This window comes from Pelecanus crispus, chromosome 10, assembly GCF_030463565.1.
Source record: "Pelecanus crispus isolate bPelCri1 chromosome 10, bPelCri1.pri, whole genome shotgun sequence".
Classification (NCBI taxonomy): Eukaryota; Metazoa; Chordata; class Aves; order Pelecaniformes; family Pelecanidae; genus Pelecanus; species Pelecanus crispus.
Genome location: NC_134652.1, coordinates 31,355,765 through 31,379,203, shown reverse-complemented (window position 1 = coordinate 31,379,203; position 23,439 = coordinate 31,355,765). Strand labels below are relative to the sequence as shown.

The 23,439-nt window shown below is 38.1% G+C and overlaps 1 protein-coding gene across 2 annotated transcripts in view; it reads left to right on the top strand.

The window, feature by feature from the left end:
• Positions 1 to 23,439, top strand: part of OGDHL (oxoglutarate dehydrogenase L) — a 51,605-nt gene that overhangs the window by 9,886 nt on the left and 18,280 nt on the right. Inside the window, exons 3-15 of one of the 2 annotated variants that reach the window (XM_075717462.1) lie at positions 863 to 965; positions 4,317 to 4,432; positions 6,385 to 6,539; positions 9,488 to 9,634; positions 10,239 to 10,329; positions 10,849 to 11,028; positions 11,403 to 11,531; positions 11,900 to 12,079; positions 12,355 to 12,507; positions 14,455 to 14,557; positions 15,211 to 15,339; positions 17,683 to 17,833; positions 21,092 to 21,219. In XM_075717462.1, the coding sequence (XP_075573577.1) occupies positions 863 to 965; positions 4,317 to 4,432; positions 6,385 to 6,539; positions 9,488 to 9,634; positions 10,239 to 10,329; positions 10,849 to 11,028; positions 11,403 to 11,531; positions 11,900 to 12,079; positions 12,355 to 12,507; positions 14,455 to 14,557; positions 15,211 to 15,339; positions 17,683 to 17,833; positions 21,092 to 21,219 (1,765 nt within the window). Of the gene's footprint in view, positions 1 to 862; positions 966 to 4,316; positions 4,433 to 6,384; positions 6,540 to 9,487; positions 9,635 to 10,238; positions 10,330 to 10,848; positions 11,029 to 11,402; positions 11,532 to 11,899; positions 12,080 to 12,354; positions 12,508 to 14,454; positions 14,558 to 15,210; positions 15,340 to 17,682; positions 17,834 to 21,091; positions 21,220 to 23,439 lie in introns of those variants that run through there. The other variant, XM_075717463.1, reaches the window with a different exon arrangement.

The following is a 23,439-nucleotide window of genomic DNA, read 5'->3' as shown; positions in this document are numbered from 1 at the left end:
AAGGAGAAAATATTCATATATACATCTATAAAAAACTTTTAATGAGCTAATTTGGTATGTGCGAATCACACACAAGAGACATTATATTAAAAAAATGGTTTTTATTTGTGGCCTTGTTGAATCAAATAGTTATTTCTTCTGTAGCGATGTTACATGATAAGGCACTAGTTTATAGCAACTTATGTCATGCATTAACACCAGTCATATTGATAACTGAAAACTGGCTAAATTCCCCATTGAATTTGTGTTCTTTGGTGTCTTGAATGTCAATTTTATCATAGATGAAATTCCCGAAATTTCATGAATGAAAAGAAATGCTCTCTGATGCTATCTGATGTGGAACAGAGCTCACAAAGAGTGATCCCTTCACTTTGGATATAAACTTCTTCAGCCCCAATCTATGTGTTAGGTAGCAATGCTGTATTTTAGTATTCTGGAGGTGTGGAAAGGAGGATTCAGGCAAAAATACAAAATGACTGAATTAGCAAATGATAGGATCTATAACTAGTTACAGTTTCTTAATTTTATGCAGAGATTTAGAGTACGATCTTTAGTAGTTTTCTTTACTTAGACTTCAGTGTAATTCCAGTTTAAATTGTATGTCAGATAAAATAAAGGTTATGTTCTAATGTGTATTCAGCAGTTTTTAATAGAAGTAGTATACATATCCAGAGATATAATGCTTATTTCCCGTTCTTATGGGAAAACTTGGGAAATATGACCTTTCCGTGACATTAGTGGTGTTTGCTTATTTGACTTCGCGGCTGGCATACATACTACGGAGAGATATCAGTGACTTTTTCGCTTTGTCTGACTTTTGTTAGTGTGATTTCATTTTTCTTTTACTTTCCTCCTTTTTCAGATCCGTGGCCATCATGTGGCTCAGCTGGATCCCCTTGGAATTCTGGATGCAGACTTGGATTCATTTGTTCCATCTGACTTAATCACTACAATCGATAAACTTGGTGCGTACACTGTATGCCTTGTTATTTGCAATGGTCATTTGTCTCTTTTGTCTTATTGGGCTGAGGTGATTTAATAAGACACTTCAGGGAAGCTTCTACCTTTTCAGCTTGCTAGTATCATGAAATAGTTTTTTTGAGCATCTGTAAGGAGGCTCAAATTTCTGGACAGTGGAATTTCTACTCTGAGATCACAGGTGAGGTTCCGGTGAATTCACCTTCTGATGAATGATGATTATAAACACTTTGTAAAACCCCTAAATCTTATGATTTTGAACCACACCAGAAATTAATACTAATCAATACATGAGGCCAAGATTCTGGTAATCTAAATTACTTTTATACCATTATGCTTGATACATGTTTTGACTGGGGACATCTGAAGGCTATTTGATAGGAAAAACAAGCAATAAACAAAACAGTGGATAGAGGAACTTAGGGTAAATTTCGTACCAAATTTGGATTCTAGCCTCTGATACTTATTCCTTCTGTATAACTTGAAGAAGTCTGTTTGAAGTTACCAGAAGAAAACACGGAATGTATAGAACTCTTGGCTTGTGTATATAATCCAATGGTGATCATTTTAGTTTACTGCTGGAAGAGCGTCATACAGTAGGGTTTGCTTTTGCAAAGGTTGTTCTGGTTGCTAAGAGGGCATATCTTTGAGAAATTGCACTGATCAATTTCTTTGCTCCTCTCTGCTTGAATAAAAAACCTTCTGATTGATTTTTCTCTACTCTTCAATCTACCTGGTATGTTTAAAAGGTGGTTTTCTACTTGATAAAGACACTGAATCAATTTTTCTTTGATATGTAGGGAAGCTTTTTGGACCAGACATAAAACATAGTGGAAGTAGTAGATAAAACACCTTCTGCTTAATTTTACTTTAAGTGCATCTACTGCCTCTTTGCTGTTGTGTTTTCTGTTTCTGGTGGTAGGGAAAGAAACAGTTCTGACCCTTGATCATATAAAAGCAGTGGAGTGCTTAAGACTGTAAATATAGAGGTGCTTACACAAATCAGGGGTTCTCTTTGAAGTTTGTCAGCTTTAATGAAAGGAAAGTACCTACTAGAAAATACATTAGATGTTTACTGAGTAAATACAATTTGTTTGGAGCATGGGTGATTGCTAGCGCGTCAGTACAAATTTCTTTAAACTCTACAGATAGTTTAGTACAGTGTTGAAACTGGTCAGAAGGCATCATACTGAAGCCCTCGTGAGCATAGGAAGAATATGCTAGACCTCTGAATGAGATGAGGGGGATATGTCTGAGAGTGTAACTGAAGTGATATTTCAGTTTGTGAGGGGAAACAAAATTTCTAACCTAGTCTTGGCACAGCAAAAAAGGGAAGAATCTCAAATGTTGCCTAGCCTTGAATGTTCCAGGCAGGAAACTTATGAAAGATCTCTGGTAGTACAGAAAGTATTTTAGTGTTTAATTTTTCTGTGCATTTTCTTTGTCCCGTCTTCTTTTTTGAGAAACCTTCTGGTAGGAAGTTTCTTCTGGGAGTTGTTTCTAAAAATGCAGCTAGTTGCAGGTGTTCCTACTGCACAATTCAAGTTATAGAATTGCTTTCAGGAACTCTTGGATTTCAATAAGGTTGTATCTCTTTAAACATGAGGTGATGCTTCAGTAAATATGCAGTGCTGCAGTACAAAGCACAGATGTTCTGTGTGTGCCCAAATCACTCCTGTATGTGTTCTGGTTTTTGCATGACAGAACATGAAGAGCCTGTGAAGTCTGAGAGAAAGTCAGCAAAGAAGAAAAAAAAAAAAAACCCGAAAAAAGGATGTTAGCACTGCTTTGTTTCAAATGACACTAAAGCCCCGTCATCCCCTGTGTCCCTCCTGCCCCCGCCTCCCTCCCTCATTATAGAAAACCAGAATTAATTTGGTGCTGGAAAAACCTATTATGGTACCAAAAAGGAGAAATAGTGGCACACAAACACTGTTTTTGGTCACTCCAGATTTGACATTTTAATGTATTATGAAAATTATTATTAAAACCAAAATTAATATTTTAAAATATTTAAAACACAAAATGTGTTATTACTGACAGTGCTGTATAGTGAAAGTGCTGGCAATGCAGTCCTATGGCATTACTTCAACTCTAAATGCTTAGTTCTGTTATTATTTTATCTTTAAATTGCTTCTTCACTTTCATCTTCAGAAAATTCATTTAACAGGAAATACAGAGCACTATTCTATATGGATTTTAGAGTTATGTGCAGGCTGTCATATCAGTGTTAAAGTGGATGCCTGCAGCTTATGTGAAACCAGGATAAAGAGTTCAAAATTAAAAATATAGAAGCTATTTTTAGTTTTAAAAATATTTTTACATGTGCACACACACATATATAATTTGTATGTATATATAAGTTTCTATAACTGTATGTAATGTGTCTTACAAGTTTTATACATTTGCTTCTTACAGTTGTAAGAAGCTATTTTTCCTTTCTTCATTTAGCAGGTCTAGGTTAAACTTTATCATGCAAAGCCTTTAACTTGCATTGATACTAGTCTTTCAGTCTTGTCTGTTGTGTATTTTGGCTTTTGAAACTGCATAATAGTTAAGTTAAACATTTTCTTAAACCATATTCTCAGCCAGAACAAGTTGAGATATGTCTAAATCAAGGTGGGACCGTATGCTTAAACAAGCTCTTGTTTTAGCTAGGCAGGGGTGTGTGTGTGTGTAAATCTGTTTTATAAGGGGTTACTGATTGGGAAATAGAGCTGTACAGGTCATTACATGGCTATTTCAAAATAACTTCCCTATAAAGAGAAAGAGGATGAATAGAGATACCTTGGAAGTTCTACCAGTGTTTGCACAGCGTTACATTGAACATGTTCTGTATTTTCTCTTAGTCTGTCTATTAATGTTGTATAAATTAATCTAGTATGCTAGCAACCAACTGGTTCTGTCTGTGAAAAGTGGGGTTTTTTGGTTTTGTTGCTCATGATAGAGCAAGGAAGAAATCCCAGTCATTACAGTTAGTTATTTTACTAAACAGTGAAGTGCAAGATATAATATGGAGAATTGATGGCATATATGCTAAAATAAGAAAAGGTTTGGGTGATTTTAATTTCAGTTTTATCTGAGCATTTAAGAAAGAATGGTTTGCTAGTTCTAATCAAACAATAGCTATTTAATAAAAACACTTCTTTTTAAAATCCAGACTGAAGTGCATTGTACTAGTGCATGCCTCCAAAATAGTCACACTTTCAATTTTTAATCTGGTACCTTCTTTTTTAATATTGCTTTATTAAACTTAGTTCATGGTGGTTTGAAAAACAATTCTGTCTTCCTTTTTGTCTCCTGCCCTGCTTTGCAAATTGACAATGTACCTTATGTAGGGTTTTATGGTTTGCATGAATCAGATTTGGACAAAGTCTTTCAGCTGCCTACAACCACCTTCATAGGAGGAAATGAGAACAGCCTTTCTTTACGAGAGATCATCAAACGGCTGGAGGTCAGTGGGACATTTTTTGATTTGTGTTTGTTTCCATCCAAACAGAAGTGAACTTTCTCCAGTTGTTGGTCACAAAAAAAAATTATCATTTATCAATTATTAATAGAGCATGTAAAGAATTCAAATGACATTAAAAATAAGCCTTGTACTGTTTCTAGGGATGGCAGCACCATTACTTTCATTGCCTAGATAGCTGAAATACATAGATTAGGGATAAGTATAAAAGAGGTGAATATGGTAGAATACTAATTCGGGCCCTAGTTCAGTAAAGAGCTGATGTTGCCTAAAAGTAGAGCCTTTAAAACTTGTCTCTTAAGTTTCCTACCACAGATAAAACACCTTTGCGTACAGTACTCGGAACATGCAGAGGTTGCTCTCGGAGCCCTAGCTTTAGCAAGATTTTTACCTGAGTAAAAATCTGAGGGTTGGGTACCAAATTCATGAAAGCCCAGCTGTGGCTTGTAGATAGCAATGGTCCTTGTTTTCCATCCCCAGTCCTTTTTCTAGATTTTCATTATCTGACGGGTGATATGGTTATGCCACGTGAAGTCATCAAAGCAAAAATAATGCGAAAATAACGCGAAGAAATAAATATAATTAGAGGGGAACTCCAAATAGCAAAACGGCAAGTAGGAATGGTAATGAATTTGTAAACTACTGAGTTACTAAGTATTGGATATTCCCAATTGTGCTTTTCCCAGGGTTTTGGAGTACTGAAGCTGTAGAGATTTCTGTTGCATGGTAATGAAGTCCACTGGAGTAAAAAGGGCTAAGGGTCAGGAAATATTTTAAAGGATGAAATATGGAACTGAATTACAAGAATGTAAAAATAAAAACAAAATAATTATTGAGCATATAAGAGTTCATGGCTTTGACCTGTTGCAAGTGTGAGAGAATGTGTTGACTTGCATGTTTGACTATTACATCGGCTTAGCTGAAGCATGATAAGTTTTTAAGCTACAACATCTCTGTTGTGTATTTGAGCTCTGTATTTGCTTTTTGGTTTTTGCGCTTCTAGCATGTCTGTACAGCCATTTTCAAGAGGTAATCCTTAAAATTGTAATGTGCAAATAAATGGATAAAATCAATAGCAAAATCTAAGAGCCTCAAGGAACTGGTTTGTGTCAAAGAGAAATAACCCTCTGGCTTCCTCCTTCTCTCCAGAGCTTTGGATTTTTTTTTTTTTTATTGAAGTTAACATTAAATTCCTTTTTAGAGGCAGTAGAGAGCACATACTATGTGTTCAGAGTGGTTTTGTCTCAAATGAAACTCACAATAGGTCTTAGTTTTGTTGACGGGTTTTGGACACATTTTTCTGGTGAAATACTCCTTTTAAGGTAAGAAAAAGAAAATTTAAAAAAATGCAACAAGGACATGAAATTTCTGAAGTGTCTTTGTGTTTTTCTCTGTCCTTTCTCTGCTCTCAGCTCCTTGGATTCTTTTTCAGATTTCCAGCCTTCTGGGACTTGACAGTTACCAGATAATTTGCATGAGGCTTCATAGCTGTCTTCTCATTGTCTTTATTGCTTGATTTCAGGTGACATTTAAAAAAGACAGGGTAAATTTTGATAAATGACTCTAAATCTTTGCTGATGCATCTAAAGAAAAGACTCCATTATGCCTGTAAGAACAGTAGTGAGTTAGGTGAAATAGGCCAGTCAGTTTAAGGCAGGTGTATTGGCCTACTTTGAATGTATTACCAAATGAGAATCTTCCAGGTTCAAAATTTTGAAATGTTACTTTGTAGACAAAGCTTTCTGGCACAAAACTAGATTCAGTAAAATAATTTATTCACTGATAGGATTACTATGGGAAGACATAGTGGAAGAGGAAGAAGACAAGATAGCTTTCAGAAGAGTAATATATACAGAAAATATAATTTAAAAAATACATATGTTTCTTCATGGCCCATTGACTCCTAAAGCTTCTGTGTTGGTGTTTTCACATCCTAGAATACCTACTGCCAACACATTGGCTTGGAGTTTATGTTCATCAATGATGTGGAGCAGTGCCAGTGGATCCGGCAGAAGTTTGAGACGCCGGGAGTTATGAAGTTTACTAATGAGGAAAAAAGGACTTTGTTGGCAAGGCTGGTGCGCTCAATGAGGTATGCTGGCGTGGTGCTGGGAAACTGCTCTCTCACTACTGGGTGTAAGCTGGTGCAGTCTGTAAGCTGCCGAGGTGGAGAGTCTAAGTGAAATCTGGAGTACAGGTGGGTGTAGTTAACCTGGCTGCAATATCAAAGGAAAGTGTGTGCTGTGAGGTATGTCAGGGTCTGTGTAGTGACTTTTAGTACTCTATTTTCTTAAAAGGCAGGTTGTGTTCTGTAACACTTGTGCAGCCTTTAGTGGCATATCTGGCAATGTTTTCATTGGCTTGCAGAGATAAACTGGGAAAAAATTGTTTCAACAGACTAGTGATGTGCATCTGTGTTAAAGCTTCATAACCTGCTTCAGAAAATAGATGTCAGAACAACATTGGATGCTGATCTTCTGCTATATTCTGTCTACTGTGCATTTTTCTAGTAGCACATGATCAAAGGAAGCCATCCTAACAGTCAGCTCAAGGAGAATTTTTAGATGGGTGAAATGTTGATATGAGCTGGGATGCTAACAGTCTCTTTCGAAGGCTGTGCCAAGATGGAACTGGATTTAAGAAGCATAATGTGATTTCAAGTCCTGTTTTTGCCCTTTTCTTTTTGAGGTATGCCAACATGTGCTGTACTGTTGCATGACCTGGCAGCAGGAGTGTTTTGGTCTCTGCAATATATGAAAGCATGTTTGGAAACAGCTTATTGATTGCTCCCATTGTGGCTATCTGTATGGAAATACTGTGATCCAGAGACTGAATTACCCTCTCACCCCTAGAACAAGACTGTCTTTTCAGGCACAAGATTTATTACAGTTCTTACAGTCTGAAACAGTTTGTATATTCTTAGATAAACACGAGAGTTAGAGATTTATAAAGACACTTTTTTGATTAAGCATCTATGTTCAAACACTTAAAAATTAAGTGCTCATTGGAGGTGTTGAAAGATATTTTTGCCACGCTTTGTTTGTCAATATTATAGCAAGATTGTTTGTCCCGTTAAAAGTTTCATTTAAACAGAAATAAAAAAAGTCACTTAATGGTCAAATGAATATTGCACTTGAGTAAGTTTGTTTAACAAGCCCTCGGTATGAACCATCTCCATTTATCTTGAGACAAGAATTTGTGCTGTTATTCCTGCCTGTCTAAGCTGTGGAAAGATCTGGGGTTTCTAGTAGCATGAAGGAGCCCAATGTTCATCTTCTGCCAAATTAATTGTCTGCTGAAAATGGAAGAAAAAGAAAAAAGTTTTACATAAATTTCTATTCAGCTACTTCTAGCCTGCTTTTTTTTTGTGTGTGTGTGTCTGAAAATGATCAAGGAAAACATCTGGTTTTGTGGAAAACTGGTTGTGCTCTTGAGATTTGTGGCTTTGTAAAGCAGATAGTCATCATTTTGCCCAAGAATACCGTTTTCAAAAACGTTCACTCCAAGTACTGCATAATTCAAGTACTTGAAACTGAATTTTAAAGTAGGATTTCTTATCCTTTGTGGTGTTCACTGATAGGTTATTGAAAGGGACATTTTTAACTGTTCCTCCTGTAAAATACTCATCATATATCTTTGATCTACTTTGTGTATGCATTAGTAAACATGTTAGACCCTGATTGTGTAGTCTGATCTGGGCATCTTCTTAAGCCTGTGCAGGGTCAAGCATTTCTAGATTATCCCTTCTGAGAGTACCCATCTTTCATGACTTGCTCCTCATTGGGTACTGAACACGGGCAGTGACAGTGGATGAGCTGCCAGCCCTTGTGAACTCACAGTGGCATGTGGGGGACTTGCAGGATGTGACTGTGAAATACTGTAGTTCTGCATACTTAGTGGCAGTTTGCCTCAAATAATGAACTTTCTGCTTGTCCAATACTGGCTTAACTTGCAGCTGCAAAGAGGAGGAAAACGGCGTGTACAGCCACCAATTTGCTTTGCCCTGTAGGACTTGCTGTTCCCATGGGACCCCACTTTCAGTTTATATAAACTGGCATAGTCCTGCTGACTTCCCTGAGGAATTCTGGCAGCATAGCTCAGCAGAGGGTCTGGCTTGTTGCTTAGATGCCTGAATTGTAAGGGTATCGATGGGTGAGCTAAGGTGAGTCTTTTGGCAACTCTTCATTTCACTGCTTTTAGGACTTCAATCTAAAGAGGTATATGTCAGCATTCTAAGTGAGGAATAAGCTGAGTATTAATGGATTATGGCAGTGTTATGAGTCGAGGCATTGCACACATGATGTAACCAATACAGTTATTTTCATGAAAATGTATTTTCTTTGCCTTTTTTATCTCCGAGCTTTACAACATATAATACTTTCAGTGTTTCTTAAAAGGTACTTTTTAACCACTCGCATCGCCTCTGGCCCAAATGCATTTAAGAATGAAGGAACATAGAGCTGTCAAGGATTGAAATCTTTCTCCTGCTGCAGCTGAGGCAGAGATACCAGTGTCCTAGTTCTTGGCACGTTACGAGCTGTTACAACCATCTGAGGAGCCCTGCCATTGAGTAGGACCTATGAAATGGACGTGCTTTTCAACTGTATTTCTACAAGTTTTTAATCGTTACTTCCAGAAAATACCGGTTCTCTGTTGCATTGTCTTCAATCCATAGAAGAGACTTCTTTGCTGTTACTCTGCCTTCCCAGTGGTCAGTATACATTTTGTATACATGGGAAGGAGCAGAGTTTAACTTGGGAAGTGAATTTAATCTGAGGTTGAGACTCTTACTCCTGTCTGAATTGTTTCAAAGTCCTGGTAAATACTTCTCGAATGGAGGAGAAAGAAGACTTAATGCTCTCCTATGTCTCCCTCCCTCCCTGTGGCTTACTTCCAGAAGCCTAAAAACATGCATTCACAGATGTTTTAAAACAGTGTAATGTAATTTCATTTGCTAAAAGATGTTTGACAATAAGTATTTTCTACATTATCTTAATACAAACACTCTCTCTTGTTTTTTTGGGTTTCTTTTTGGCAAAGATTTGAAGACTTCCTTGCTCGCAAGTGGTCTTCCGAAAAGAGATTTGGTTTGGAAGGATGTGAAGTAATGATTCCTGCACTTAAGACCATCATTGATAAATCCAGTGAAATGGGAATTGAATATGTTATAATGGGGATGCCTCATAGGTAATGTCAATGGAAACCCCCCAACAAATGGGCTTGTTTTCTTAAGACAAGTTTTGGGTTCTAGAATTTTATTAACGAAGTTGATATAGAGAAGCTAGGGTAGCAAGAGTCAGTGAGTAATGGGAACACAGAACTATAACAAATATCTGTCAGTGAGAGGCCACAGGCTTCGCAGGTAAATGCTAGCGAAACTCTTTTCAGTGTACTTTGAAGCTGCGTGCAAATGTGGCAGCAGCCATGGTATCTATCCCGTTGCGTAGAGTCTAGAACTGAGAAAGCTTGGTGAGATAGTATCAAACTTACTTTTGCAGTCTGCCTGAATTAATTAGTTATTAATGTCACCATGTTAAAACTGCTGGATAGCTACAAAATTCATTGCTCATACTTGGATAAATAGGTGTTATAAAATGTCTGTGGGAGAGCATTGGAGGAACTTTGCAACGGGAGGAGAAAGGTAGAATGAAGGGTTTCAGGTTCAAAAGTTTGAAGTGAACTTCTTCCTTGCAAATTTCTGATAGAGGTGGCTTGCTGATTTTGTAAGTTTTATGCCGTTGACTCTGTTATTACTATTTTTGACGCATAACTGTGTTTGGAATTTTCTTAGAGGTAGGCTGAATGTATTGGCTAACGTAATCCGAAAAGAGCTGGAGCAGATCTTCTGTCAGTTTGATCCCAAACTTGAAGCAGCTGATGAGGTAAGATGCTTCTTCAATAGACCTATATACAGAGGTCAACATTCAAGGTAGTTTTTAGTCATTTTGGTCACAGTTATTATGAAAATAGCATTATCAGCTGCTGAAATGCGTAGTCTTCTTTTCTAGTTTGAGGAATATTATTTGGTGAAACTTCTTAACAAATTTAAAGACTATACTGTGCCTCTAACATGTGCAGGGTGTCTTAGGAATAACTGTAGCTAAGTAAGTTCCAGGTCATTTGACTGAGTTCGTAATCTCCAAGCATCTTTCTTTGTTTCATATAAATGAGCTGAGTATCAATATTCTGCAAATATTTATCCAATATTGGATGTTGACACTAACATAATAAAATAGGAACAGTGTTCCAATTTGAAATTATGGTGTCAAACCCATAGTGCGTACTGATGTACAATTAGCTAGATGCACTTTTCAGACTGAAGCACAAATTTTAGGTGTATTCAGTCGGATGCAGCTGCTATGAATGACATTCCTGAATTGTGAATACATCTTGCACGTTAGGGATCTGGGGATGTAAAATATCATCTGGGAATGTACCATGAGAGGATCAACCGAGCAACAAACAAGAAAATCACTCTGTCCCTGATGGCTAACCCTTCTCACTTGGAAGCAGTTGATCCTGTTGTGCAAGGGAAGACAAAAGCTGAACAGTTTTATCGAGGGGATACGGCAGGGAAAAAGGTAAACGTTTTTTTAATATAGTAACTGTTACTGGTAGTTTTTAATACTATTTTTAATAAATATAGTTTACCAGTAGTTTTGTATTACTGAGTCTTCCTCCTTCACAAACGGGATATATCACCTGTTGAACTAGATAAGGCTTTTGACATGGTACCTCAAGGGTAACTTCAGGAAGTAGGCTTAAAACTTTCTTCCATTTGCGAACTGAGCAAAGGCAGCAGAATGCTGACAAGTCTATGGTTTATTATAAAAATACAGTTTTGTTTTATAAGCACTGCAGAAATATGGAGCAAAGAAATCCTGCTGAGAACCTTAAATTGCAGTTTTGCTTTCTAATACATGTGTGGATATGTGTGTATAATCCTCCCTCTTAGGTTATGTCCATATTATTACACGGGGATGCTGCCTTTGCAGGACAAGGAGTGGTTTATGAGACGTTTCATCTTAGTGACCTTCCATCCTACACCACGAATGGCACTATTCACGTTGTGGTCAACAACCAGGTAACAAGTAGAGCATTTTCCAATCAATTTGTCGCTCAATAGTTGTTCATGTATTTCTTTTTATTCTTGTTATTAGCAGGGTGCATTGTCCCTTCTGTTTATTAGAATGGTTAGGATGTTCCTGGAAATGATCACAGTATCTAGCAACTCTGAATGGATAATGTTTTGTCACCTACATTTAATTTATAACACTTAATTGGATTAGGTTTGCTTTGTTTTGTTTTTAAGGGAGCAAAAATAAGCTAGCTAGCCAAAATGAAAAGCTGATACTACTACTGTGTAAATGACTATTAAATGAAAACCTCAAGTGTTCAAAACAAAGTAGAGGGAGATGCCCACATTTTAATGGAAGTTTCTGGAATTTCTAGATTGGCTTCACCACAGACCCCCGTATGGCCCGTTCATCTCCATATCCTACTGATGTTGCTCGTGTGGTCAATGCTCCAATTTTTCATGTGAATGCTGATGACCCTGAAGCAGTGATGTATGTGTGCAGTGTAGCTGCAGAGTGGCGAAACACATTCAATAAAGATGTGGTGGTTGACTTGGTAAGTCTTGGTTTTCTTAACTTTTCATTCTGTGTATTATGTACTACTCTCTTATTTTTCTGTGGCTTAGAAGACCCAGTCAAGAAACATAGTTTGATTTTAATGGCCTTTAGTTTCTTAATTAAAAAAATACCAAAACAAACAACTAACAGCCCCACAAGAATCCGTAAATGTTTTTGTACCATAAACCTCCTAAAATCTCTGTAAAACTATGAAATTGAAAGATTTCATTTAATATTTTTCCTTACCAACAGAAACGATCTTTCCCTTTGTAGGTTTGTTACCGTAGGAGAGGGCACAATGAAATGGATGAACCAATGTTCACCCAGCCTCTAATGTACAAGCAGATTCATAAGCAGGTGCCGGTGCTGAAGAAGTATGCTGACAAACTGATTGCAGATGGGACTGTAACACTGCAGGAGTTTGAGGTACACATCAACAGAGTTAAAGGGAACTTAAGAAGCTGTCAGTAGGAAGACACAACTGTTACTGTATGCTGTATGCTGTCTGCTTAAAAACCTTCCTTTCATTACTGTGATGTCTTCACCCTCTGACACTTTCTGATTCAATTTGGTTTGGATTTTCATGTAAAACAGATGGTATTGTTGTAGCAAAAGGACTGAAAGTGCTGTGAAGTAATTAATACATATTGCACAGGAAAAAACTTGCTTCTGTTCTGAGACTTGTAAAAGGTGATCAGATGTGAATGTTGGAGGTGGAGGCATTTGTCGCCTGTTCTTCTTCATCTCTAGAATCTTGATTCAGCAGTAAGACAGTATTTGAATACTCACAGGTATAACTGTAGCTTCATATTGATAACCTTGGCAGGCTTGTATCCAGCAATAATACAATAAAATCAATTTAACCTTTTTATTTTCTTGCAATAATTCAATTAAGTTCTGACATCATTTGAAATATTCCAGAAGGATGAAGTGTAGAGTCTGGTGCCTGTATTAAGCTGGTTAGGTCTTTACTTTAATCTTTTTGAAAGTGAATGTGTAGAGTGCAGATGCAACAAAGGACCTTCTGAGAAGGTGTGGCTAACTATGTAGTGACACAGTATTGCAGATCAACAAAAAAGTAGTTTGTGTAGGTGCATTCTGTTATCCTCAAGAGTGATTGCAGCTCATGCAGAACTAGCTATCCTGAATTGTTGTAAGAATATGCCAGTAGTGGCGTGGGCTTTGGTGACTGGATCCAGGATCCTGGATGGATGTTTTGCTGTACAGACTGAGCTCAACATTGCTGTTAATTACTTTAAAGATTAGCTAGCTCAGTAACTTGAGTGTGGTTTTGGATTGAAACATAAAGACTGTAGAGGCATTCTGCCTCTACAGAATATGGCTTTGTACCTGTTGCCATTGATAAGTGTGGACTCTCCTAGCCAGACTAGTTTTCTAGGAGATTCTTTTCTAGCCTTTAGTGGCTTCTGTATCCTGAAGTATGAGAGCTGGATAATGCTGATCTTAGAAGTATGACTGTAAATTATATTTGGTCTTTCAGTTCTGTCTCATTCTAGAGTACTGCTTGCAAATTCAGCTCTTGGTGCTCTCCTCTGTAACACCTGTCCAATAAACTTGTCGTGGTTTATCCCCAGCCAGCAACTAAGCGCCACGCAGCCGCTCGCTTGCTCCCCCTACCCCGATGGGATGGGGGAGAGAATTGGAGGAGTAAGAGTGAGAAACACTCCTGGGTTGAGATAAGAACAGTTTAATAATTGAAATAAAGGAAAATAGTAATGATAATAATAACAATATAATAATAATAATATACAAAGCAAATGATGCACAATGCAATTGCTCACCACCTGCCGACCGATACCCAGGCAGTTCCTGAGCAGCAATTGCTCCTCCCCGGCCAACACCACCCCACCCCACCCACCCCACCCCCCCCCCCCCCCAGTTTGTGTACTGAGCATGACGCCATATGGTATGGAATAGCCCTTTGGGCAGTTTGGATCAATTATTCTGGCTGTGCCCCCTCCCAGCTTCTTGTGCACCTGGCAGAGCATGGGAAGCTGAAAAGTCCTTGACTAGCATAAGCAGTACTTAGCAACAACTAAAACATCAGGGTGTTATCAACATTCTTCTCCTACTAAATCCAAAACACAGCACTATGCCTGCTACTAGGAAGAAAATTAACTCTATCCCAGCTGAAACCAGGATAAAACTAAATAATTTATTTAGAGTAATGTGGGTAAGCGTGTTTCTAGAGGCAATTTGATCCTAGCTAAAATGAAATTGTTTGCATAATAGTAACTAAATTTTCTTCTGGAGTTAAATAACTGTTTTTATCATACTGAGCAGTAGGTATAATTTGTAAGATACACAGGTGTTACGTTTATCTGTTTCAAGAAGAAAATTTTTGTTCTACAGGAAGAAATTGCAAAGTATGATAGAATATGTGAAGAAGCATATACTAGATCTAAGGATAACAAGATCCTACATATCAAGCACTGGCTTGATTCACCTTGGCCTGGTAAGAAGTGTCCTTTCACTTATCCTAGTGTTAATATTATTGTACTTTTATTCTGAGTCCCTATTCTAGGACTCTTAAGTGGTTTTCATCAGACAGTGTTCCTTTAAAATAAAATATGTGACCTCTGGTTTGACCCTGTTAATAGTAAATAAAATGTTCTGCCAGATCAACTTGAAAGAGGTGCTTTTCTTAAAAAGTATGCAAAGTAAGGTGTGACTTTGAAAAAGACATCTTTTCGGTTCATCAGAGAAATGGTTTTCCTGTAAGGTTAACTGTGCCTTCAAGAAGAAGGAGTATGTCTTGGGCTCCTGTTCTTTGGGGGTTTTTTTGGTGTGTTTTTTGGGGGTTTTGGGGTTTTTTTTTTTGAGAGAATGAGGTGCCATGTGCCTTTTATTGGCTGCCTCTGCCCACATCGTTGGACTTCACAGGGAGTGAAAGCAGAAACAAAACAGATCATTGTGTGCCTGTACGATCAAGTTCTGTTGCCATGCAGACAATGAAAATGATTGTGTCTCCCATTGAAAGGTGAAGAAGTAGGTTTAGGCTGCTGCTTAGAATGTCTTTTAAGAGTTGTGAGTTTTTAAAGAAATTGTAGGTAGCGTAGGTATCTCTTAATCAGTCCTTGAACTGCTCACAAAATCTTTTACTTCCAGGATTCTTTAACGTGGATGGAGAACCCAAGAGCATGTCTTGTCCTCCAACTGGCATTTCGGAAGACCTGCTGACTCACATTGGCAATGTAGCTAGTTCAGTGCCAGTCAAAGACTTCAAAATACATGCAGGTCAGCTGGAGTCTTTGTTTCTCCTAGTGGCAGATTTTATATTTCTGCACACGAGTTGCTGTTGGGTCATTTCCCAAAGAGGAAAATGCCTGTGACTTTTATTTTAACTCTTGTACCCTATCGGCAAGGAGAATGTGACAGATAAGGTCCTGCTGCTTGTTCTCAGCATAATGTTCTTTCCGTATCATGCCACTACTGTTCTCTACTTCATGAAAATAGATTTTCCTCTGAGGGAGGTAAAAGTCTATTTGTAACATTAAATTAATACCTCCTTTCATTCTTCAAGTCCTTGTAGAAAATGCTGCCTATATGCAGCACGTTTGTGGGACTTACTGGGAAGTAAGGCACCCATCTCGGGAAGCACTGTTAATGGTGGTTTGTTTTTTTTTTTTAAAATGCTAAAACCAGTGGTAATTTGAGGTCCACTTATGACACTTTTCTTGTAGTTAGATTACTTTCTGCTTGGGAATATAGCTGGGTCTTTTCAGACCTGTCAACATTGCTGATATACTATAAACTTAATTTCAGTACAGCTGAATGGACTATGTGGGCGAATTCAGACACAGTTTTTCTTTCAACTTACCAGTTAGCGTTGATGATAGCACAAATCTAGTGTTTCCTCAAAAAGTCTTAGCTTTTAGTCTGAAGAGATTCAATTCTGAATTTGGCACCTATTACAGTAAGGGGTTAAATGTGCCTGTCTCACTGGGGAGTGCCTGGCACTATGTGAAAGTTCCGAGTTAATTCTTCTACTCCTTGGTGAGGTTGAAGTCTAGCAGCTACAGGGAGCAATAACATGTTCATTCCATGGGGAAACATGGAGACTATGTTTAGGGATCTTTTTTCTTTTGTTGACTGGTAGGGAATGTACTTAATATCAGGAGAAAGAGCTTTATTTTCTGGGCGAAATCTCTAGCTAATCTTTCTTCTCCAGAGTCATAGGAATATCAAGGAATAAAGTGTGTCTGCTGTACATGTTCTATGTGTTTGTGTTCCTTTGGGGCAATTAAACACTGTTACATGTAATGATGATAGGGCATTCCTAGTTATCAACTGCAAGCTTGTTGGCAGATACAATTAATAGATGAACTTTAAAATCCTTCTACGCATTTGTGCACTTTGTGGCATGGATAAATTTGAAATTATAGTCAGCCAATAAAATTTAATATTAGACATTCTAATTAGAAAGGTCAGACAGTCTCTCTTTAGTAACTTGATTAACCATTGACACTAAGTAACACTTGCCAGTATATAAGATAGGTTTATGGTTCAACGCAGACTTTGGTCTGCTAGATTCTTTCATGCAGTTTAAAAAGCCATAAAAGAGAAAATTTTGGGAGAATTAGAAGGGGAAGAGCACCTTTGATGTACGTCATCCTTCGTCCTACGAGAACAAAACAGCTTAATATCTCACAGTCTTTCAACAAACAATTGGAAGATTACTTTGTTTTATCAAATGTTTAGTAAATTCTAAAGAGAAAATTTTCAAGATTTTGGGTTTTTTACTTAAAATGCAATAATTTTGATGAGAGAATAGTTTTATATGGAAAGAAAGCAGGGTGATTTTTGTAAAAATGAAGAAAGTAACAAAGGGAAGTATGGGAAGATAACAAATAGGACAGTTCCCATCCTATTTCTATCAGCATCAGTGCAGATGTGAAAGTAAGATGGTGTCAAGTGACACCGAATACATTAGGCTTATAGCCTCAAAGCTGGAAGCACCTGTGTGCAGCTTTGAAGTTTTATTCCCTTTAAAAGTCACAGTGTTGCAACTTGTGTTCTGGCTTACCAAGTTATAAAATCTTCACTGTAAAAAAAACCCCAGCTTTTGGCTACCAACTGAAAATCTGTTGGCAGCTGCTACAATTTCCTATTTATATGACATTCATAGTATTGATTAATCTGGCCTGTTTCTCTTTGTAACATCTCCAGAAGTCCAATAAGACAAATGCCAAGAAAAAAATGAGAGAGAGAAGAAAAAATCACAAACCTGATAGCTGATATTTTCAGTTCTTTCATAAAACAGTACTTGGTGTTAGAGATGTGAAAATAAATCTTCAAGAAGTATTTCACCGTGAGTTTTTTTTAATTGTCCTCAGTAGTTTCTGATACAGCCAATCTTATTTTCTTCTTCTAAAACAAGGTATGAACATTATGCAACCCTTTGCCTGGGAAACAAGTTATCTTACTTTGCTAGCAGTTCAGTTCTAGAAAAACAGTATGTAGACCCTGTTAGAATCTGTGTTTACCTTAGCCAGTGGGGAATGAGAATGGTGAATGTAATGTGAATATACGATATCTCTGAAGTAGGTCCATTGATTTCTGATCTTTATTCCACTGTAGGACTCTCTCGGATTTTGAGAGCCCGCTTGGAAATGACCAAGAACAGGGTTGTTGACTGGGCCTTAGCAGAATACATGGCTTTTGGTTCTTTTCTGAAAGAAGGGATCCATGTCCGACTAAGTGGCCAGGATGTGGAGAGGGGTACCTTTAGGTGAGTACTGAGGTAACTGTTAAATGCTGCCCCATACTTAAAGAAACACCTTGACATTTTTTAAATGATACTGTCTTCTGTGGGGAAGGGGAAGCTGAGGCTATTCAGCATCAACCTGGATGTTATAGATCCCGGCTGTCAGGAATTATCAAATCTCCTGTGCCTCTGTAACCAGCATTTTAAAGAATTGTATTTAAGGCAGAACAAATGCTCTTAGCTACTTTCTTCCTTCTCTTGCTGAAAAGCAAAAATGACTCTTTTTCTGCTTTTTAACTAAAAATTCAGCTGCAGTCCATCTAATAGCTGAGAAGTAAAAGAAGGCTATTTACTACTCCAGATTCTGAAGTCTTCTAAATACCATTCCAGTGGTGGCTGCTTGAAGCTTGGGTATCCTGTGAACAAACACATTGCCAGTTGGCAAGGCTTTTTTAAGTGCAACAAAATCCTTTGTACCGAGACTTTTAATGACTATGGAGCATGAATGAATGCAGAATCTGATCACTTGGTAAAAATATATACGGTTCTGCTGCCTTACCTGATTCTCCATGGAGTGAAATGTTAATGATGTATTTAATTGAAGCCTTTGAGGCGAAGCCCATTGCTGGGGGTGAATGAACTAGCAGCTGCACTGTGCTTCATTGTGAGTGCTTGCAGAAAAGAGATAAATCTTGGTGCCTGTCTTCTCTGGTACAGTGCTCTGTTTCTGTGCTGAGCTTCATTTGGTATCCAGTCTTTTGCACTTTCTTTTTTTTGCTCCCATTCTAATGGCAGTTTAAGAAAATCCTTCCCTCAAGACCTGAAAACAAAACTGAAAATGTGGAGACTTCTCTCCTTGCCCTGCCCTTACCGCCCCCACCCCCATTTCTCATCCTCCTTGATTTCAGTACCATGGTCTTGTAAAGTGGTGAGCATCTCCTGGGAGAGGAACACGTGTTCATTGTTTAGCAACCTACCCACCTGTTTCAGGTGAGTGTTTAGTCATGTCTAGCACACGCCTATAGACTTGTCTTGAGAATATTGATTCTCTGTATTTCCAGTTCTCTCACTGGTGGGAGAGGAGTTTCCAGAACTATCATCCAGATTTTCTTGATGTTTGTTTAAAATAAAAGTAATTGTTGGGCTCACAGCAATATAGGGGAAAAAGAAAAAAATGTGTTCAAATAAAAAGCTATTCAGACTGGTGAAGACTAACTAAGGATTCCTGTGCCATCTGGATTTTATTATTCAGTCTTTTAGAAAAGGAGTAAAAAAAGACATTCACATAAATTCTTGTGAAGTTCAGGACTGAAGCTGTTACTACAGATGTTTGATTTATAGTAACCTGGTTCTGCTTTACTGCTGGGTTTTGAGTTTGCCTGATGGGTACTGGGATCTACAAAATACTAGCCTATGGTGTGATTATGAATTTTTGTTATGAATGTGATAAGGCAGTTGACCAATAAAGGGTGAGATTAAAAGAATGCCTTGGACCTGAGGAAGTCAGAGAATATTCAACTACTCTTAAACAGAAGATAACACTGTAGAAATGTGTAAGACTTAGCCTGTTATACTGTATTCAGGCTCATTTCATCAGAGGAATAGGTAGAAAAGTTAACTTGTACAAGCACATCTTAAGAGATACTGCAGTTCTTAGTAAAGCTGCTCTTTTTTAGCTGTGGTTTGGTTACTTTATCATTTATAATAAAACTTCCCTAACAACTGAAGACATTCGCAAATGCTGGTGCATTTTTATTGGAAAAACACATTGCAAACACACAGAAAGTGTATGTCATTTTGTCCTCTCTCTGTACTGAGAAGACCCTTCTTCACTCCCAAAAGTCCTTGAAGTACATAATGTCTCAAATCTCTGGGACTAATTGAAGAGGGAGTATCAGCTAGAATTTGGGAAGAACTGAAGATACTGTGTTGCCATAATGAAAACATGATGGGAGTGCTTTCAGTATTTTGGAGCTTCCGAAGTGCTGTCTAGAAAATAGTACTTTTTGTCAGTATTCATTGTGATGACTTGCTTTCTTCCTGTTTCAGTACTCAACATTATCAATAGACAGAAGCTAGATAAAGCTGCAGATAGAAGGACTGGGCCCCTTCTCATCTTGGAGACACACTTTGGGGAATGGAAGGGGGAGAGAGACTTGATTCTGTACTGGTTTGATGTCAGTAAACCTGACAATCGTGCAACAGCAAAATCATACTTGCATCTCTGTGTATTTCTGGCTGTCCATCTATGCTAATTGTAATCACCTTTTTCTGGGGAAACACAAAACTTCATGCTCAAGAAGCTTATCACCTTGCTAGGCCTTCTATATTCAGCTGAATGACAAAAATAGAATGACAGTGGCAAAAATTATTTCTGCCTAACAGCTGTCTGGTGTTTGTGTGTTTTCCCTATCCACCTCCCTCCCTGTGCTGTTCATCAAAAATTCTGTCTTTTCCTGGCCTTATATAGTTGAATTCTAAATACATTTCAGAGCTCTTTTGCTAGTGTTCATTATAGCAAAGGGAAGTGCAAAAAGATCCAGTCTTCAGTTCAGTGTTGGCAGCTATACAAGACACAGTAGTTGTTACCAGTGTAACAACTGTCCTTATGTTAGCAGTTGTAAAGCTGGACATATTGGTGTGATTCACTCAGCCTGCTCAGAGAGTTAATGGATTGCAGTAATTACTTCAGTCATCTCTGTTTTGGTAGGGTTCCTCAGTGCCCCATTCTAATGCTGATTAATGGTGTTCTAGAGAACTGTAAATGGTGCATGGGAGTGGAAATAGCAGGAAAGAGGATACAACTGCTTCAAGTCTTGGTGCTGAGGTTAAATTTTTTGCATAAAAGTCAAACAACAGTTCTTTTAAGGAAAAGATTAATAGACTTTGCCAGGGAGATGGAGTGAAATGTTTTTAATAATCTTTTTTCTTCTTTTTTTTTCTTTTTTACTTTAATCAGTCTAGTTTTATAGCAACAACCTCCCCACCCCTTCCCCTCTCCCCCCCCCCCCCCCAGTTCTACTAGTGACAAGGTATTTTCAGTTTGCATGAGTGCTTGAGAACAAGCCTGGATAGTCAGTGAAAGTCCTTATAGTGCAGCAATTGTATTCAGACATGTGATGGTACCACTTCAACCAAACCAGGGTGCTGTGTAAAGCAAAGATAACTGTGTTGCTTGCATGCTTTCTAGAACATAGCTTTCATGGCTTCTCTTTGAAAATAGCTCTGTTAAAGCACGAAGTTATCCTTAGCTAATAAATTCCTTTCAACACCTATTTGCAGCCATCGTCATCATGTGCTTCATGATCAAGAAGTTGACAAGAGAACGTGTGTTCCCATGAATCACCTCTGGGAGCAGCAGGCCCCCTATACTGTGTGCAACAGCTCCCTTTCCGAATACGGTGTCTTAGGTATGTCTTGGGGTAACTATCTGACAGACCTGCTTATGTTTTAATAGGTTTCAAACAAGATGTAGAAGCTGATGACTGCTAATTAAGAGGAATTTTTTTCCAATTTTGCTTTAATGTGGTTAAGCCTCCTGGCTACAAAGTTTTACTTTGTTACTTGAGTTTGCTGAGCCTCAAAACAAACAAACAAAAGTCTCCTTCCGCTAGTGGCATTTTAAAATAAACAAACTCTGCCTTTGTTGTATTTTGACATTATCACATTCATAGCAGTTTTGTATCAGGTGGGAGCCAGGAATTACAGAACAGGAGCCTAGAATCCAGTCAAAATGCCTAAACTGATTTCCCCCACACCTCACCCCCTGAAAAAAGTAGTTCTACCATGAGATTCAGTAAATTTACCCTGTCAATTTAAGATTTGTCCCTTGTTGCCTTCTTATCTTGAACGGTTTTTAAAAACTCATTGTAGTATAAACTTTAAGCCAAACTCCTACGTTTTTTCCTACAGTGTGCTATGATGGGTTTTGTTTTTAATATACATTTTAGTTTTAACATTTCAGCATAAATTAAAAATTAGAGGGGGAAACTTCAACTGGGAGTCTGTTTGTGGGCTTTTTCTTTTTTTGTTTTCTTTAATTTTTGAATGTTTTGCCTCTGGTACCAGGTATATGAATTCGCAGGTTTCAGTGTGCTTGCAGTGCAAAACTTTCTGCACTCTTCAGATGGTACACCTCTTTGTTTAGGCTGCTTAGAACATGCTTATACTTCAAAACTATAAACTGGGAGACTTAAGCAGCTTTTGATGGAAAAGTCACAGAATATGCTAGCATTGGTCTCATTAGTATTCAACAGGAAATTACATAGTAATGATAGAAGATGAATTTCAGAGAATAACATAGCTATATGAGAAGCAGAGCTCAGCAAGAAAGAGAATGTGGAAAAAAGCTGTAAAACAGTTATATATGAAACAGGTATCAGAGCTCTCCCTCTCAAGTTCTGGCATCCTTAAACAAGCATCCCCACATTTTACAATTATGGTATTCAGTTGAAAGTATCCATCTGTTGTGGCTGATCTTGGCAATGCTGGAACATGCACCTAATGCTTTCTCGAAAGGGGAGGAACTGTCAACAAAATCAGGGACACTTTGTAATACAGATATAAAAATCCATCTTAGCCTTATCTGAACTGCTATTTGGAATGGTGCTATTTCAAGAAAACAAATTCTTGTTAGTGATAGTATTAATCATAGTGAATTATAGTTTTGGTACTGGACAGACATTTTACCTTCGGCTGCAGAGAATGGATAACCTCATAGTGACATGATGAGGGTGGCAAGAGGAATGTGGAGCACAAAACAAATACACCTAATAATTTATCAAAAATGTTATTGATTCTGTGGATAAATAATGAAATATTGTTTCATATCCATTTCAGAGCTAATGTGAAGGAAAAAGATGAAATGTTGTAGTGGATAAAGATGGTAATTGATAGTTGCTTTTTTTCAAAGTTCCAGAAATATTTGATCACATAGTTGTTTTTACATATGTCGTGGTTTAACCCCAGCCAGCAACTAAGCCGTGCCCAGCCGTTCACTCACTCACTCCCCCCTGGTGGGATGGGGGAAAGAATCAGAAGGGTAAAAGTGAGAAAACTGGTGGGTCGAGATAAAGACAGTTTAACAGGTAAAGCAAAAGCCGCACACACAAGCAAAGCAAAACAAGGAATTCATGCACTCCTTCCCATCGGCAGGCAGGTGCTCAGCCATCCCCAGGAAAGCAGGGCTCCATCACATGGAACGGTTACTTGAGAAGACAAAATGCCATCACTCCGAACATCATCCCCCCCTGTTCCTTCCTCTTCTCCCAGCTTTCTGTGCTGAGCATGAGGCCATATGGTGCGGGATATCCCTGGGGTCAGCTGTCCCGGCTGTGTCCCCTCCCAGCTTCTTGTGCCCCCCAGCCTGCTCGCTGCTGGGGCGGGGTGAGAGGCAGAAAAGGCCTTGACTCTGTGCGAGCACTGCTCAGCAGTGACTAAAACACCCCTGTGTTGTCAACACTGCTTTCAGCACAAATCCAAAACATAGTCCCATACTAGCTGCTATGAAGAAAATTAACTCTATTCCAGACAAAACCAGCACAACATATGCTACGTATTACCTATTGCTAATAATATTACAATTCAAATGGTATAAAACTGTCTAGATAGAGTCTGGGCTGAAGAGCTGA